General features: G+C 42.0%; 1 protein-coding gene across 2 annotated transcripts; it reads right to left on the bottom strand.

Moving 5' to 3' along the window:
• Positions 1–14,703: 14,703 nt before the first annotated feature.
• Positions 14,704–16,906, bottom strand: LOC311241372 (uncharacterized protein). 2 transcript variants are annotated; one of them, XR_014620532.1, is made up of 2 exons: positions 15,973–16,906; positions 14,704–15,407 (listed from the first exon to the last, which is right to left on the bottom strand). XR_014620532.1 is itself a non-coding variant. In XM_084330169.1 (2 exons), exons 1-2 carry the CDS (start codon positions 16,637–16,639, stop codon positions 15,379–15,381), a joined length of 501 nt encoding a protein of 166 aa, XP_084186295.1. In that variant the 5' UTR covers positions 16,640–16,906; the 3' UTR covers positions 14,704–15,378. The 2 variants fall into 2 exon arrangements, 1 of the variants encoding a protein (XP_084186295.1); XM_084330169.1 differs by having other exon boundaries at positions 16,168–16,906.
• Positions 16,907–17,821: the final 915 nt, after the last annotated feature.

The following is a 17,821-nucleotide window of genomic DNA, read 5'->3' as shown; positions in this document are numbered from 1 at the left end:
AACGCATGCCTGGGTGCGTGTCACCCCAGATGATTTCAATAACGCACCACTGATGGTGTCCATGCCTAACAAAGATTAAAAGGATAAACTATCCTGCACGTTGTGCTGCCATTGTCAGCCTCTTCAGGCGAGTTGAGGAAAACCCTTTCTCCTTGTTTATCGACAATACGAAGTCTTGCAATGCAGGGTACATCAATGTGGGAGTGTGTTTCCCCAAATAGAGTTGAGACATCACCGTCTTGTACTTGGCCCGCAAGGCCACCACTTCCCGACAATAATCTTCAAAGAAGTATATTGACACATCCTTGTATTTCAGATTGCCTTTCATCCTGCGCGTCTCCCGAATGATCATTTCTTTTATTCTGACTTGACGTAGGACAACCATGATCACTCTAGGTCTGCCGTTATTGTCGTTGGATCGGGTCCCCAATCTGTAACATTGATCCACCTCAGGTACCATAGGAAGGATAGTTGGTCCCAGGATTTTCTGTAATTCTGTCGCAAACGCTTCAGGATGTGTGCAGCTCACCGACTCGTCCAGTCCGACTATACAAATATTCAGCTTGCGAGTTTGATATTCCATCTCGAATATTTTAGCTTTTTGTTCTTCATTGATTCGCTTAAGCTCAGCCGTTATATCGTTGAGATCCGTCTTGTGTTCTTTGTAGTTTCCCTTCATCTCAGCCGTTAACTTATCGTTGATCTCATGTCTTTGTAGATCAGACCAAAATTCTGTTGATGTTCTTCCAAACCAGTTTCCAGTGCTACGGTGCGCTTCATGTGCGTCGGCAGCCACCCTTAGCGGTTCGATATTGCATTCGATAGATTCTTTAATAGCATCTACTTTTTCGGCTATTTCAGTTATTATTCTTTCGGTTATTGTTTTCTCCATTCTCCTCGTCAAGTTTTAAACGCATTGGTGATATATAAATATGTTTTTAAAACAAAAATAAAAAAAACAGGTGAGCAGCTCTGTCACATGCGACTACTCCATAGACGGGCTATTCCGGAAGTCATATTCAATACATTTTATAATTGTAACCCGTTAAATGCCAGTGTGTGTGATGGCAATATTTTCAATATATCAAATGCAAAGTGGAATTTTCTGGGGGGGATTATTACATGCTAGTATATGTCAATGATTAGCAACAACACTGATTTCAAAGGATTTTTTTATTTTTTTGTAATATCAGATAACATAAAATACTCTGCCAATAAATGCCAGTGTTAAATAGAGACCATGAGTAACTATGCCAAAGTTACTCATAAAGTAAAAAGGTACTGTATAGTTCAAGTCTCCTTGATAACAGAGGTCAATGTGAACCCACTGCTCCCATGACCTCATAATAACATCACCTCTTAACCCCTTGCTAGTTTTAGATGGGAGGCCGAGTCTGTCTAAAGTGAACTTGATTGATCCATGTTGGCAGACTACACAATATTACAATAACATATACTCTGTAAAACCAGATAAATAATTTCATTAACGGAAGCCTCTAGAGACCTTCGGCCTCCCATCTATTTGTAGTGCAGAGTCCTATTACTTTATTTTACACTAGAAATTAATACAACATCACTTTGAACAAGAACATGTTTATTTTTCAACAAAAAACAAAACATTCAAACGTGTATGTGAGTGAGTTCAGTCTTGGAGTTCAGGGTGAAAGAAGGCCATGTAGGCCGAAACATGTCGGATTTAAAAAAAAGATTTTTCTAAATAATGTAAGCCACTAAAGGCTTTTTAAAAAATTGTAGAGCTGCCTTGGATCTCAACCTTTCTTTTATACTGCCACACCTGTTACAAAGACTGAACTCACTCACACACACGTTTGAATGTTTTGTTTTTTGTTGAAAAATAAACATATTCTTGTTCAAAGTGATGTTGTATTCATTTCTAGTGTGAAATAAGGTAAAGGGTTAAAGGGTTAAAATGATCAAATGTATTTAATATTAGGTGGTTATGATCACGGCTGTAGTTGAATAAAATATTTATAGAAAAAAAGTGGAAAATTATTTCAACATATAATATTTTTATGAAGTTTTTGAAGAGGACAATTTTGTCCCTTAATGGTAACTGCAGCCTAGTTGATTGTTGAGTAATTTCCAAAGTTCACATGGTTTATTTTTGTTTTCCTCGGTTTTGTCATTGATGATTGATTTTTTTTTGCGCAGTTTTGATCATGGAGTTTACGTCATTTCTTAGTCTGTTTCTTTCTAGTTTGAGTTCAGTCACGTGGGCTTGGAGTTCACTGCTCGTGCTTTTGGTAAGCTTTGACTGACTTTTACCATTCCCTGATGGTTTTCTAAAGAAAAGCTTCACGTTAATTTATTCCATCCCATGCTCATCTAATTTCAACATAAAGGTCTATTTCTGCTGAATATTTACATGGTTGCCTCCGCCTTCGGTGTGAATGTGAGGAACAAAAAGTGTAAAGTACTACCGGTACACATAAATTCAACACTGTAGCACTCAAGTTTGACCACTTTGATGAACATTGTTACTCAGCTGATAGAGTTGTACCCTTCCTGCTGACTTGTCGTACAAAACTTGTAAGTCATTTTGGATAAAAGCCTCAGCTAAATGACTAAATGTAAATGTAAACAATAAAAATACAATATAAAATAGAAACACGGATGTACAGATCTACCTGAATGAAAAGCCAGTGAGAAGAGGTGAGTCTTTAACAAAGATTTAAACATCATAGGGTTGGGGGCAGATCTAATATGTGAAGGTAAACTGTTCCACACATAGATATGTATAGATATCTATGGTTCCATAGCTTGGGGGCATATTTGAGCCTAGATTTAGGAACAACCTCATGTCCCACTTCCTGTTGTATTGCATATGAGTGTCTTCCTGTTATGCCCTCTTCTTCTTCTTCTTCTTCTTCTTCTTCTTCTTCTTCTTCTTCTTCTTCTTCTTCTTCTTCTTCTTCTTCTTCTTCTTCTTCTTCTTCTTCTTCTTCTTCTTCTTCTTCTTCTTCTTCTTCTTCTTCTTCTTCTTCTTCTTCTTCTTCTTCTTCTTCAATGAATTAATGGCAGATCGCAACCACTAAAGGCGCATACCGCCACATACTGTACAATCCATTAAACCCCATAACACACAAAACAAAAACCCCATCCCTAATATCACCACCCTATCCAAACTTAATCTATGCGTCAATCATTGCCTCCTGTGGGCTGACTCTGGCCTTTTTGAACACTCACCACCACCTTCCCTAACTCTCTTACTTGATCACTCTCAACAACCTTCTTCCCTAACTCCCTTGATACTTGCCCCATTGTCAACCCCTTCATACCCAAGTCTAGTACTGCTGCTTCAACTACTAACTTTAACCTCTCTGTCCTACTGCTAACCATCACTATTGTATTCACTACTCTTGTCACAAATGCCACTATCTCCAACTTAACCCCCCACACCCTCTCTTTCTCCTCCTGTACTTCCTCTACTGACAAATGCCCTTTTCTAAACCCCTGATCCTCACCTTGCTTCCCCTGATCCTCCTGCACTACCCTTACTGCCAAATGCCCTTCTCCTTCCTTACCTTGCTTTCCCTGTCCTACCTTCCTAACTGCCTCTGCATACGAAATCCTATCATCCCTTCTCACCTGCTGTACCACTACCTCTCGCTTCATTGCCTCACAACCCCAATACGCTACACTATGCTTCCCACCACAACTACAACACCTCGGCTCCACTCCCTGTTCACACTCCCCATACTTATGCTCCCCACTACATCTACCACATCTCTGTCCCTTCCTACATGACCTAGCTATATGACCAAACTCCTGGCACCTGTAACACCTCAACGGTTTCGGCACAAACTCCCTAACCCTATATGCCAAAAACCCTAAAAATACTCTCTGACTAACCTCACCCTCAACTGAATAACTATCGTCCCTGTCACCTCCTTCTCTCTTCATCCTATCTACACTCTTAACTTTCCCGTTACGTTTGTCACTCCTCAACTCTTCTAACAGCTGCTCCATACTAACCTTAATTGGAATTCCACTAATCACCCCCTTGCACCCACCATCCCTTTTCTCCCCTACTATCACTACTCTACAGACCTTCACTTTGCCAATGCTCTTCATTTCCCTTGCCTTCTCTACCTGCACTACACTTACACACCCTATAAACAAGTTCCCATCGTCTAACACCTTTCCGTACCTTACCTCTCCTAACTGTGCTCGAATGAGTTTTGACAGCTGACTCGGCTCTATGTTCCTAACTCCGTCTACTCCCTCAAATCGTACCACTACATTCAACCCTACAAACTCCTTCTCTCTACCCTCATCCTCTGACCCACTCAAGCTATCTCCCCCCTCTTTCTTCCTCTTACTCCCCTTCCCCCCACTTTCCCTGCTCTTTTTCCCCACCTTTTCCCACACCTCTCCCCCGTTTTCCTCACCTACTCTACACTCCATATCACTATCCATCCCCTCTCCTTCATCACGGCCACCACTTGCTCCACCGCCCCTGGCTCCCGACGTCGAACCCTGGGGGGAACTAGGGCCCGATAACGGCGCCATACTTCGTTCACTCCTACTCCTACTTCTGGCTCCCGACCTCGGGAGAGGATTATATAACCAGTCATCATCATCATCCTCATCCATGTTTCCTCGAGCACCGTCGCAAACTCCTCAACACTCTCTCTACCCACACAGCCACTTCCGCGTCCTCCACTCAACTACCAGCTGCACCACTCTCTCCCGACCGTGAACTTCTGTTATGCCCTCATCCCAGTTCTGAATGAATGAATGAATGAAAACTTTATTTAACAGATTGCAGAATGGGTACAATACAGTACGGCTCAATACATACAATTGTTAAGGGGATGCAGACCTGAGAAAGACGTTTGTCTTGTTTCCATCAGGGTCCCCCATTTTCAATTCATATAGACATTTATGACATACACAACATACATGACATTTATGGCATAGGGACATATAGGTATTTAGTACTGATACATTTGTGACATAGGCGGTATTCAAATATACAGTACTGTTACCCCTAGATCCTGACAGAGTATATACATATGATGGGGAGGGGACTGTACATTAGGAGGGGGTGGGTGGGTGGGAGGGAAATATACATACGGCGGGGAGGGAATAAATACATGCGGTGGGGAGGAGACTGTCTATTAGGAGGTGGTGGGGGTTTTGGGCATTTACGGTGGCCAGTTTCGAATTGCAGCCTCCCGTAGGTGCTCTTTAAGGGCGGTTTTGAATGTGGGCAGGGATTCACATTCCTTTACAGCTTTGGGTAGGGCGTTCCACATTGTTGTGGCATAATTGCGAAACGTGTTTAGTCCCTTGTTTGAGCCGAATCTGGGTTTAACATGATTTGTTGAGCTTCCTCTGGTGTAGTGGTTGTGGTATTCACTGACCTTTGGGAAGTATTTTGACATGTACATGGGCACCCCGGTCGTATAGTGTATCTTGTAGACCAGGCCCATTGCAAGTTGCTGTACTCTGTCGTCTACTCTAAGCCATCCTAGGTTGGCAAAGTGGGCAGGGGTGAGGTGGGTTCTGGGGTTCAGGTCAAGTAGTAGTCTGACCAGTTTGTTTTGTGATGTTTGTAATTTTGTTTTAAGCGCCTTTGAGGTGCTTTGGTACCATGAGGTGCACGCATAGTCATAGTACCCTTGAATGAGTGCTCCTGCCAGAGTCTTCAGGGTATTCTTGTTTACCAGAGAGGAGATCCGGTACAAGAATCTAGTTCGTTGGTTGACTTTTTTTATTACATTGGATGCCATTTTGTCACAGGAAAGATTTGCCTCTAGGATGGAACCCAGGTAGGTAATTTCGTCTTTCCTTGTGACAATATTGTCACCCACTGTAACTGAGAAGCCGTCGGTCTTGCTGAGTTTGTTATTTGAACCGAAGAGAATGGACTCTGTTTTGCCCATGTGTAATGATAGTTTGTTATCAGCGAGCCATATGCAGATTTTGCCTAGTTCCGTGCTGAGGGTTTTTTCAACCTGCAATTTGTTCTTGTCAGAGACCAGCAGGGCTGAGTCGTCCGCAAACAGGAACAAGTTGCAGTCACAGGCTGACGACATGTCATTTGCATAAATTAGGAAGAGTAGCGGTCCTAGTATGCTTCCTTGTGGAACACCACAGCTCACTGTGAGGGGGGGGGATAGAGTACCGTTTACCTCTACCATCTGTTCTCTCCCCTCCAGGTAGGATTGCATCCAGCTCACTGATAGGCTATCAAAACCAATTGCTTTTAGCTTGTCCATTAGAATGGAGTGATTGACAGTGTCGAAGGCCTTTTGTAGGTCCAGCATGACCATGCCGCAGTATTTGCCAGCGTCCACCTCTTGTTTGATGTGGTCGTTCAAATAGAGGAGGCATGTGTCAGTGGAGTGGGACGTTCTGAAGCCAGATTGGAATTCGTAGATTAGGTTTTTTTCCGCCAGGTACTTTTCGACCTGTTCGTAGACTATTTTCTCCATGACTTTCGAGGTGGAGGTAAGAATAGAAACAGGGCGGTAGTTGCCTGGGTCTAATTTGCTGGCACTTCTCCTGCCCGCTTCCTATGATCTGACCCCAGATCAGCACTCAGAGGAATGTTAGTACCTGATTGATTGATTGATTTGAAAACTGTATTAACAGATTGCAGAATGTGTACAATACAGTACGACTCAATACACACAATTGTTAAGGGGATGCAGACCAGAGAAAGACTTTCGTTTACATCAGGGTCCCCCATTTTCAATTCATCATATTAGGCCAGGGCTTCGCTATTTCTCTACTTACTTCTCTATTACTAGCCTATGGTGGTTGGTTGAGCTGTTCAATTTCACCAAAGGGGTTGTTTTAGTAAAGACTGGGTGATGACGTCACATGCCTGTAGTCTGTAACGTCGGTAGTCTTCCAGGTAACTATTTAGGTAGGCTGTTGACCTCCTTCTCATACTCTGCTGCTACACTGATTTGTAAGGCTTATTTATATCGTTAATATAAAATCCTAAGAATTGCATTTCAAACATGTATCTGATAAAGAGAAAGTCAGGGAATGATCTCGCGACGATAGTCGGTGAAATAATTGTGCGACAGAAGACTAGAAAAAGGTGGCTGGCGCCATCTGCTGGACAGAGGACCGCATACCGTGCCTCTAATATCCTCCTGAGCCCCCAGCAATTCATTTTTGTACACTGTAGTGCACATTCGGTTTAGCTTGATTCCTCTAATACTATACATGTCACTCTATTGAGTCCCGACGTTCCTTACAGAGGACAACCGTAGCTTTCCAATGATGTATCATGTGTTGGGTTGTGACCATGAAAACTTGCCTTTTTTGTCTTTTCAAAATGGCTGTCAACACAAAAGGCACAGGAAAAATGAAGATAAGCATGATATTTATATTTAAAATGTTTTTGAATGTTATATTTTGATTGTTTTAGTAAGTAAACATCTAAGGAGCATTTTGAGAGTTGTCAGAGTTAAACATATATATTTTCAGAGGAAAAACATGAATTGATTAATGTACACTGTAGTGCACATTAGGACTTACTGTATGTTTGTTTCATATTTATTTAGTAGACAGCTCTATGTAAGAGTGTGAGAGACGAAAGATGAAGAGCCAGATGAAGTTGATAAAGACCATCAGTCTTCTGGATGCTCTTCAGAAAATGGGCCTGCCTGCTACTGGGACAATTCAGAAGAATACAATTTGACGTTCTCTTTTCTTCTTTGTCACACACCCTTTTGGCCAGTGAAAAGACTGTGAATGTGGATGCAATTTTCATAATGCCTATGTAAGATTCTTATTGTTTTACGATCAATGGAGTCCGGTTGTGCACTACAATGCACATTTAGTAAAATATGAATAGAGTAAAGTAAAAAATAATAATAATAATATTAAAAAAAAAACATTGAAATGTGTTCTTTAGCACCCAAACACTTAAATTATCCCCAAAAAAGTGACAACACTTTTCCCCCCCTGGGTCTCGGGAGGCTATAACTGCTGTTACAGAAACGACTGTTCTGACAGATGTGTACTATTATTTATACAGAAAAAGAAATGCTTACTCACTGTCTAAATTCTGACTTTGATTTCAAACTCTAAAAGTAATGGAAAAAATAGTATACGAACAGGTCGAAAAGTACCTTGCGGGAAAAAAATCGAATCTACGAATTCCAATATGGCTTCAGAACATCCCACTCCAGACACATGCCTTCTCTATTTGAACGACCACATCAAACAAGCAGTGGCGAATCCTTATGAAAGCCAACGGAAGCCATGCCTCCCTAATATTAAAATATGAATTAATATCAAATATGATTTTTTTTTTTTTTTAATATAGTTTACATTCTTTTTCATCTGTGCATCTGTGTTATAATTTTTTATTTTTTTAAAATGTCGCCCTCTTCTCCTTCTCACTCCCTCTAACACACTGTCAGCCTCACTATGCTCACTGCAGCAGGAGAGGAGGCAGATGGTAGGTCTCTTTCTCCAGGCTTCCAGCATTATAGAGTCCAAATCCGATCCTAGCCAATCAGATTCGAGCTGACTGCCACAGCTGACTGCCAGAGGAAAACACTCAGCATATTTTCCCCTCTGCAACCCGTAACTGTTCCCACGGGCCGAATATTGCCCCGATCCTCGCGAGATTAAATCCACGGGGACCTCTCGGCGTGCCGAAGCTTTTCCTAAATCACTTCCATCATCGAAAACGAGGGGAAAAGGTCGGCTCGCGACCCTAAAAATGTCGCGTGATTTTAAAAACGCTGTATTAAGTGAGCCTATTATGGGATCCACGCGAGCTTTCTATCGTGGAAACATCTGGGCGTCCCGCAACTTTTACTCAATCACATGTAGCCCCTAAAATGCTTAGAAAAGGAAAACAGAAAGCGTGGAATAAACTAGCCGAAACGGAAAAGTGTCCCACGGGCGCGCCGTGATTCCGATCCGCGTGAAAATATTCACGGCCATAGATGAGACCGTGGGACACCTTTTTGCAACCGAATATGTGTCTCGAATTTGCTCCCACGCGGCGCGCAAAATCGTGCAAGGAAAAATCGGACCAAAAATTAACCAATGCTCCAGCAGTATTAATGACCCTGATGTAAACAAGACAAACGTCTTTCTCTGGTCTGCATCCCCTTATACAATTGTGTGTATTGAGCCGTACTGTATTGTACCCATTCTGCAATCTGTTAAATAAATAAAAAGAAAGTTTGACTGGCCGCCGAGCCATACTGTAGTGTACATGGTGACTGCTTGACTTAAAAAATAAAAAAAAATAAAAAAAAAATAATAAAAATATTTAATAATTTTTTTTTTAATAATTTTTTTTTGGCTTCCCCTGTTATTTTACCCACGCGACGCCACTGCAAACAAGAGGTGGACACGGGCAAATACTGCGGCATGGTCATGCTGGACCTACAAAAGGCATTCAACACTGTCAATCACTCCATTCTGATTGACAAGCTAAAAGCAATTGGTTTTGATAGTCTATCAGTGAGCTGGATGCAATCCTACCTAGAGGAGAGAGAACAGATGGTGGAGGTAAACGGTACCCTACCCCCCCCCCCCCCCCAGTGAGCTGTGGTGTTCCACAAGGAAGCATACTAGGACCGCTACTGTTCCTAATTTATGCAAATGACATGTCGTCAGCTTGTGACTGCAACTTGTTCTTGTTTGCGGACGAACTAGGCAAAATCTGCACCTGGCTCGCTGATAACAAACTATCATTACACCTGGGTAAAACAGAGTCCATTCTCTTCGGTTCAAATAACAAACTCAGCAAGACCGACGGCTTCTCAGTTACAGTGGGTGACAATATTGTCACAAGGAAAGATGAAATTACATACCTAGGTTCCATCCTAAAGGCTAATCTTTCCTGTGACAAAATGGCATCCAATGTAATAAAAAAAAAGTCAACCAACGAACTAGATTCTTGTACCGGACCTCCTCTCTGGTAAACAAGAATACCCTGAAGACTCTGGCAGGGGTACTACTCATTCAAGGGTACTACGACTATGCTTGCACCGAGTCATGGTACCAAAGCACCTCAAAGGCGCTAAAAACTAAATTACAAACATCACAAAACAAACTGGTCAGACTACTGCTTGACCTTACTGCTAGAACCCACCTCACCCCTGCCCACTTTGACTACCTAGGATGGCTTAGAGTAGAGTAGACGACAGAGTACAGCAACTTGCAATGGGCCTGGTCTACAAGATACGCTACACGACTAAGGTACCCATGTACATGTCAAAATACTTCCCAACGGTCAGTGAATACCATGACCACAACACCAGAGGGAGCTCCACAAATCATGTTAAACCCAGATTCGGCTCAAACAAGGGACTAAACATGGTTCGCAATTATGCCACATCAATGTGGAACGCCCTACCCACAGCTGTAAAGGAATGTAAATCACTACCCACTTTCAAAACCGCTCAAAGAGCACCTACGGGAGACTGCAATTCGAAACTGGCCCCTGTAAATGTCCTAACCCAATAATACACGAGACCCTCTTCTTGGAACCAAGTAAGGTTTTGTCGATAATCCGATGTACCCCACCCCCACAAACAATACTGTATTTGTAAATCTGGTATGTCATAAATGTATAGATGTAGCAGTATTGGCTATCTGTATGTCATGTGTATGTCATATATGTTATGATGAATTGAAAATGGGGGACCCTGATGTAAACAAGACGAAATTCTTTCTCTGGTCTGCATCCCCTTAACAATTGTGTATTGAGCTGTACTGTATTGTACCCATTCTGCAATCTGTTAATAAAATTTTCAATCAATCAATCAATCAACCAAACTCCAATGCAGGGCCCCTGAGACGGGGTATATAATCATCACACAGGGCGCAGCATTTCACTGTAATGTAGGTGTATTTTATAAGTGACAAATAAAACAAAACTTGAATGAATAATCCACTGTACACGAATGCCCTTAATTTTGTATTGCCTATATTTATTGAAATGTATAATATTGTAGCGTCCTCGCTGTTAAATGACTCACCGAGGCTGTTGTTGTTTCTCACTTTGTGTTTTATTCAACTTGGATATAGGTCTCAGTACAAGAGACTGGGTGCATCACCTCTGCTTGTAACGTGTAGTACTCATCTTGAACTTCCCTCAGGTGTACCACTCTTATACCTTCCCACAGTTCAGCCCCCGCCCCCTCCCCTCTACCAACCCCTGGCTTGCGCGACCAATAGCGTCACCTATTGCAGAGTGACAGCTCGGCTGACCAATCACACAAATGCCAGGGTCGCTACAATATAACCGATCATCTCACACTGTTTATTTTTCTCATATTTTTATATTCAGTTAATTATAATATTGTTTACACCCTTTATATATGATATGAAGAAGTCTTTATTTGTCATGCAGATTAACACACACATGCGAGATGGGCGACACACAGGAACACACACACATGCATTGGGTCACCGATGAAATGTCTGAATTTCCCCCAAGGGACCAATAAAGGAATATCTTATTATCTCATTTCACCACTCAACTTGAAGTGATTCCTACTAACTGTAATTACCCTCTTGTTCCACGGGGTGGCGCTATGTGGAGAATGGACAAACGAGACTCCCTAGGCAATCTGCGCATGCGCTGGTTGGAGAGTAGGTGCGGAAAGCGGACGATGAAAAGGAAGTGCCGTTCGACTCCGTATAAAAAGTATTATTGTATCATGTCTCCAGCACCATACCATAGCACTCCCATAGCCGTAGCTAAAACCACTTACGCCAAGGCTCTCATCAACATTTATTTTATCCCACCAGTGGTCTATCCGCATTTTCAAATTAAAGTTCTAATTGTACTTATTGTGCTGCTTCTCCTCCTCAATGGCTGACATTCCCAACGCCGCCATTAGGTCATCTAGGTTTCTCCAGTTGTCCACCCATATTAATTTTTTTTATTTGATTTGTATCGAACATAGAAACATAAAACAAGTTAAAAAAAAAGGGTAAATAGTCAGTCTATTTCCATACAATAAGTGTTCGAGAAGGAACAGGGGGAAGTTAAAATAAAACGGGGGGATGTCAATCCCTGCCCCTTGCTTACAATAGTTTACATTATAATTGAATAAAAATAAAATAATATAACAAATGAAAAATTAATTTTTTTTTTTTTTATATATCCAAATATGTAATAGGCAGTCACATTACTGCTCAAGCTCCTCTCTCGTGTCCATAAGTGCTGTTTATAGCTGCCTTTAAATTGGTTGATATTATCGCTTAATTTTATACTCCGATCCAGACCATTCCAGTGATACCCCACAAACTGTAATGCATACTTTTGGTATATATGTTGTTTTAAAGCCAATGTCCCTTTAGCCATGACATTTTTTTTTAATGTTGCTTGGCAATTCGTTTTTTGCCAGAATTTGTGCAGATTAGAATTTGATTGAGTCCATGAATGTTAATGTTCGACTCTTTACAGACTATTTGCGTGATCCAAATATCTACCATGATGTACTATCCGGATGGCTCCTATTTGCAGTGTAAGTTGCTTTTGTAAGTTTATATGGTACAATAGAATGTATATATATATAGTTTTCTGATTCAGGATATATCTAGTCTATATCCAATACTTCGCTAACTTTGAACACAAATATTTCATATGGGGTTTACAGCAGTTTGTGGTCTATTAAAACCCCTAGAAACGTTCTTGTATATTCATCACGTATAGATATATATCCATAACCGTCTGAATACACTTGCATAATTTATAATCCTTCTATACACCTACTTATACACAGTGGCGACAGTGGCTCAGGGGGTAGGCCGGTGGCAAACTGTAATCAGAAGGTTCCCGATTCGATTCCCGCTCCTACCGGCAGCTTGTCGGGCGTTTCCTTGAGCAAGACACTTAACCCCTAACTGCTCCAAATGAGCAGGTTGGCAACTTGGATGGTTGCCTCCGCCGTCGGTGTGTGAATGTGTAAATGTGAGAAATAAAATTGTAAAGCGCTTTGGATAAGTTCTATAAAATGCACCATTTTCACCTGCATTGATCATTTATATAATTACTGTATATACATCTGTACAATCCTTTTTACTTATCCAGTCAGGCATTATGTCTGTACATATGCCCTACTAGTTATGCTGCTGGACAGTATGACTTACTACCAGCGTCTATATAAGTATGTACATATGTGACCGAGTCCAGGGTTTGTGCCTACATGTCTCCATTTTCATTTTCCAGATTGTGAAAGTACAGAATGTAAGCTTTCAAATGATGTGTCATACTTTGAAATCTGAGAATGTTTTGAATATCATATATTCATTTAAATCTTGTAACTCAGTCTGTTGTCTAAAACACTCAAGGGGAGAAAACGCCTCTCAAAGATGTCCACACTTCAGCTAGTTTGGGGAGGGGGGGGGGGCGTGGACAACTACCCTCAACTGAATGCATCCATTGTTAACGTTAATGACTCTCTCTGTGTGAATGCCTTTACCTGGCTCAGTGAATCTGAATCCTAACACGCAGCTCTATTCAGATGCAAAAATAAACCCAGCCCCCACCTCTCCTCTGTGGAGAGGAACAAACTGTTTCAAAAACAGCCTTTCTTAAACACAGAATTCTTACAATTAGAGTTATTATATCTGTTCACTGTTGTACTAAATATGTTGTTCAACTCTCGAACTGTAGTTATATATAAAAAAAAAAAAAAACACAAAAAAAACTTTTTTTATTGTGTCTATCTGTCATTTCACCCTGGCGACTTGTAGGCTACATCACCAGACTGGGTCACATATATGGTAGTACAACTCTGTACATACATCCGATTTCACTTACTAGTTACGCTGCTGGCCCGTATGACTTACCAAATGTCTTTACACCTGTATCACTGTACATATTAAATACAACCATGTACATACAACTGATCTAGTACTATTACTCAGTAGTACAAATGTATATCCAGTTTAAATCACCTGTACATTGTATATTACTATTGCACTTTACTGTACATACAGAACTCACTCCAGTGCTGTGACATGCAATATGTCCTCATATTCAGCATCATCAATTTAGTCTTTTGCAAGATAATGTAATATTACCATAATTAACTTTTGTTATTACATGGCGTTTTCACATTCGCCGAAATGCTTGCTTGTGATTGGTCAACAGCCCCCCGACTGCGGTCATTATTTTTCGATAATGACCGCAGATTTTTCAATAATGACCGCAGAGCGCAGCTGTTCGCAATCAAGCCCACTGACACACACTGTTTCAGTGCTGCCGGCGATGACAGGGGGCGGAGCAACGAGCGGAGCCTGAACACAGCGGAGCCAGAACAGAGGCTGCTGCTCACGATAATAATAATAATCACTTTATTTGGGCTGACAGAGCCACAGAACTGCGATTTGTCAAATGAATTAGGTATATTGTTAGTAAGTTAGCCATGTAATAAGCGGGATAATGTATAGCTTTACTCGGTCATTGTCGCAAAATAATTGACCTTCACTGACGTTTAAAACACCTCGCCGAAGCGGCTCGGTATTTTAAACTCCGTGTCGGTCAATTATTTTGCGACAATGACCTCGTAGCTATACATTATCCCTTACTTATAAATGAGTCATGATTCCATTGGAATTAAATCATAATGTTTAGCAACAGGATCAACACGTTATGCGCCTCTGGAACCTTAATAGTAAAAGACTACAAAAACATTTGAAACAGACGTAACATTTAAACAAGAGCTTTTATTCAATAGCCACACAATCACAAATGTATAATCGCTTTATAATATACATATTACAATATGTACAAATGCTGCATTAAAGTAGCCAATATGTCCCTATTTTGTTGTGACAAATTACAAACAAACTTGAAACGTCCCGACGATAAACTCAGTCATTACCTCAAAACCCTTTCAGTTAAGAGATGAACATGAAAATGTTACCCATCGTATCGAGAGCCACAGCAGTGTCTGTCCCGAAGGGTCACTCTTTGGGCCTCTCTCCCTCCGGTGCCGAGCCGTGATCTGTGAAGGGCTCGAGACATGTACCGACACCGTGAATTGCATACTTCCAACACCACAATGCAGTACAATACGGCCAATACCTGTCCCACTCACCGGCTGGCGCAGTGAGTTTACCTCAAACTTCGATGCCCCGAGTGAGAGTCGAACCCCGGTCTCCCACACCACGGGCAGCAACACAGACCGCTATACCAAGAGGTGAATTCACTTCTAAGTAATGGGTTTATGAGTCTTTTTTTTTTAGGATGTGAGAGAGTTTAACCCATAGCACCGCTACTCACCCCAGCCCTTCTGGACTGCGCTTCACGATACCATCCGTCACATACCTATAAGTGGCGGGCATGGCAGAGGTGGGTTCTCTTTCCTCTGGGCAGCAGGACACTGAGCTCAGGAGCGCCCCCTACTGGCCGGGCAGCGTCCGATGCGTCGCTGTGAGGAATAAAAGCCCAACACAATGAATCACGTGACATGACTGTGCAATGCAACCGTGAGCTCTGAAGTAAGTAAGTATTTATAAAGCACCTTTCATACATGTCATGTAGCTCAAAGTGCTGTACACAAACATAGGCATATATAACGATAAAAGCAATAAAGTCAGTGATCAGTTAAGATCAATGTTTAAAAAAAGTAATAATAACGTAAAAATTAAAACAGTAATTTGCTGACCAGTTTGAGAACAGGTCCGCACAAACATGTCCGTTCAGTAGCAACCAGAAGTAGGAAATGCACTAAACCAATGCACTTGTACAGTAACCTAGTTACTTTCAAAGTAAATAAGTTACTTTGATAATCAAGTAATCAGTAAAGTAACTAGATTACTTTTTAAAGGAGTAATCAGTAATCAGATTATTTTTACAAGTAATCTGTGGCATCACTGGAAATAGTTATTCGAAATAATAGTTTACAACTGTGCTCGTTTTACAGTAAGTCTTTGTGCAAAACATACCGAGCATTTTTAACCACTTTGTTCAGTATTTACAATAATGATGCACACCTTTCAGTCTGGTGTCAAGACAAAGAGGGTCAAGCAGACCCAAGTCTCCATTTTCCAGGTAAGCATCAGACGACCCAAGTCTCCATGGTTTTCCAGATGATCAGCAGCATCATGACACATATCGGGCAAACACCTCCTCAAAGTCCCTCTGCTGGAAGGCGAGAGACCTCTCGGAGTCCAACTCCACGTACACACCTGGGCTGGTGTCTTCATTATACAAGTGCTCCATCGGGTACCGGGTGGTGGTGACGTCAATGGCCATGTCTTCATCTTCATACGCCTGCTCCATCAGGTACTGGGTGGTGTTGTGCGGGGCCATGGTGCCTGGTGGGCGTCGCGTACAGCAGTCCTTGTTGTTAACTGAATACATGTTCTCAATGTCCTGGTTTAGTATTAGCCTCGCGAGACCCGTCCACTCGCGGTACTTCCCGACTGTGGCCTTCATGGTGGTGGTGGTCTCGCGGTACTTTCTGGCCTTCATGGTGGTGGTCTCGCGGTACTTCCCTTTCAAGGTGGTGGTAGTTTCGCGGCGACACAACATGGAGGCCCCGTCCTCAGACCTCACACAAAACCGTCTCAGCCTCGGCACGAACTTCGTGGCTTTTCTCAAGTAGACGGTTGTTTTCGGGGCACTTGTCTTAATAGTAGCCATCGTATCTAAACACATCTCACGGGGAAAATATTGTCGGTTTTTGTCAAAAACTCAAAAGATATCCGTTAGCTTGCGTTAGCCTTTAGCTGGAAGGCAACGTACTTTTCTAAAAATGTAGAAAAAGTCCCGTATCTTCAAAGATGTCGCCTCTCTTGTCGTAGAGACGTTGCTTTTCGTAACTAAAGTAAAGCTGGTTAGGTATCAAATTGTTTAAAAAAATGATGATCTGGTCCTAAACGGAACACGACGAGCTCTGAATAAAGTCGACGAGCAGCAAGCAACTGTGTGGTCACTCACTGCGTCGCGTCCGAGGAACGTTGAGTTATGTAACGGCACACTACCCAGAATCCTCCGCGCTCTTCTGGTTTCTTCTTCTGTTTTGTTTACGGCGCTTGGCATCCAATACGTTGCATTACCGCCACCTAGTGTTGGAGAGTGCTGCATGCGTTTTTCATCCCAAATAAATAATCTCACTAAACGAAACAGATGAGTGAATGATGAATGAATGAAAACTTTATTTAACCGATTGCAGAATGGGTACAATACAGTATGGCTCAATACACACAATTGTTAAGGGGATGCAGACCAGAGAAAGACGTTTGTCTTGTTTACATCGGGGTCCCCCATTTTCATTCAGTGACATTTATGACATACACAACATACATGACATCATGACATTTATGACATAGGGACATACATGTATAGTACTGTATGTCTCACAAATTCTAAACGTTTACAGCTTCCCTCAAAGCATAAGGAACAGACCTGGCTTTGCAAAACCTAGGTTTTGCATGTGGGGACACATACATTTTAGCCTTAACCCCTGTCACTTTACCCAAACCATTGCCAAATACCTGCGTATATGTCTGACACAGGGACTCTCCCGGATCCCCTATCCCAGGGGTCGCCAATTAGGTTTTGCCGCGGGCCAGATTTTCCCCAAGCCCTTGCTTCGCGGGCCAGGATCAAAAACAATGGCTAATTTAATATACTGATATTGAAAAAAGACAAACGTTTTTCTCTGGTCTGCATCCCCCCAACAACCGTGTGCACTGCGCCGCACTGCACTGCACCCACTCTGCAATCCGCCAAACAAAGTTCTCACTCATCCATTTATTCATGAACAGCTCTCAGCTGTTGCAGATCACCGCGGCGCCGGTGTTCTGCGCGCAGGAGTGCTGGCAGCAGAATTCGAGG

This window comes from Notolepis coatsorum, assembly GCF_963971535.1.
Source record: "Notolepis coatsorum genome assembly, chromosome: 15".
Taxonomy (NCBI): Eukaryota; Metazoa; Chordata; class Actinopteri; order Aulopiformes; family Paralepididae; genus Notolepis; species Notolepis coatsorum.
Note: the sequence above shows the minus strand (reverse complement) of the source record. Positions and strands in the feature narration are given on the sequence as shown.

Bases quoted from the DNA above. Each gene is read 5' to 3' on its own strand.
- LOC311241372 (XM_084330169.1), bottom strand. From the start codon at position 16,639: ATGTGTTTAGATACGATGGCTACTATTAAGACAAGTGCCCCGAAAACA. The intron at 15,408-16,167 runs GTGTGTACGTGG...TATTCCTCACAG, and splicing joins TAATGAAGACACCAGCCCAG to CGACGCATCGGACGCTGCCC.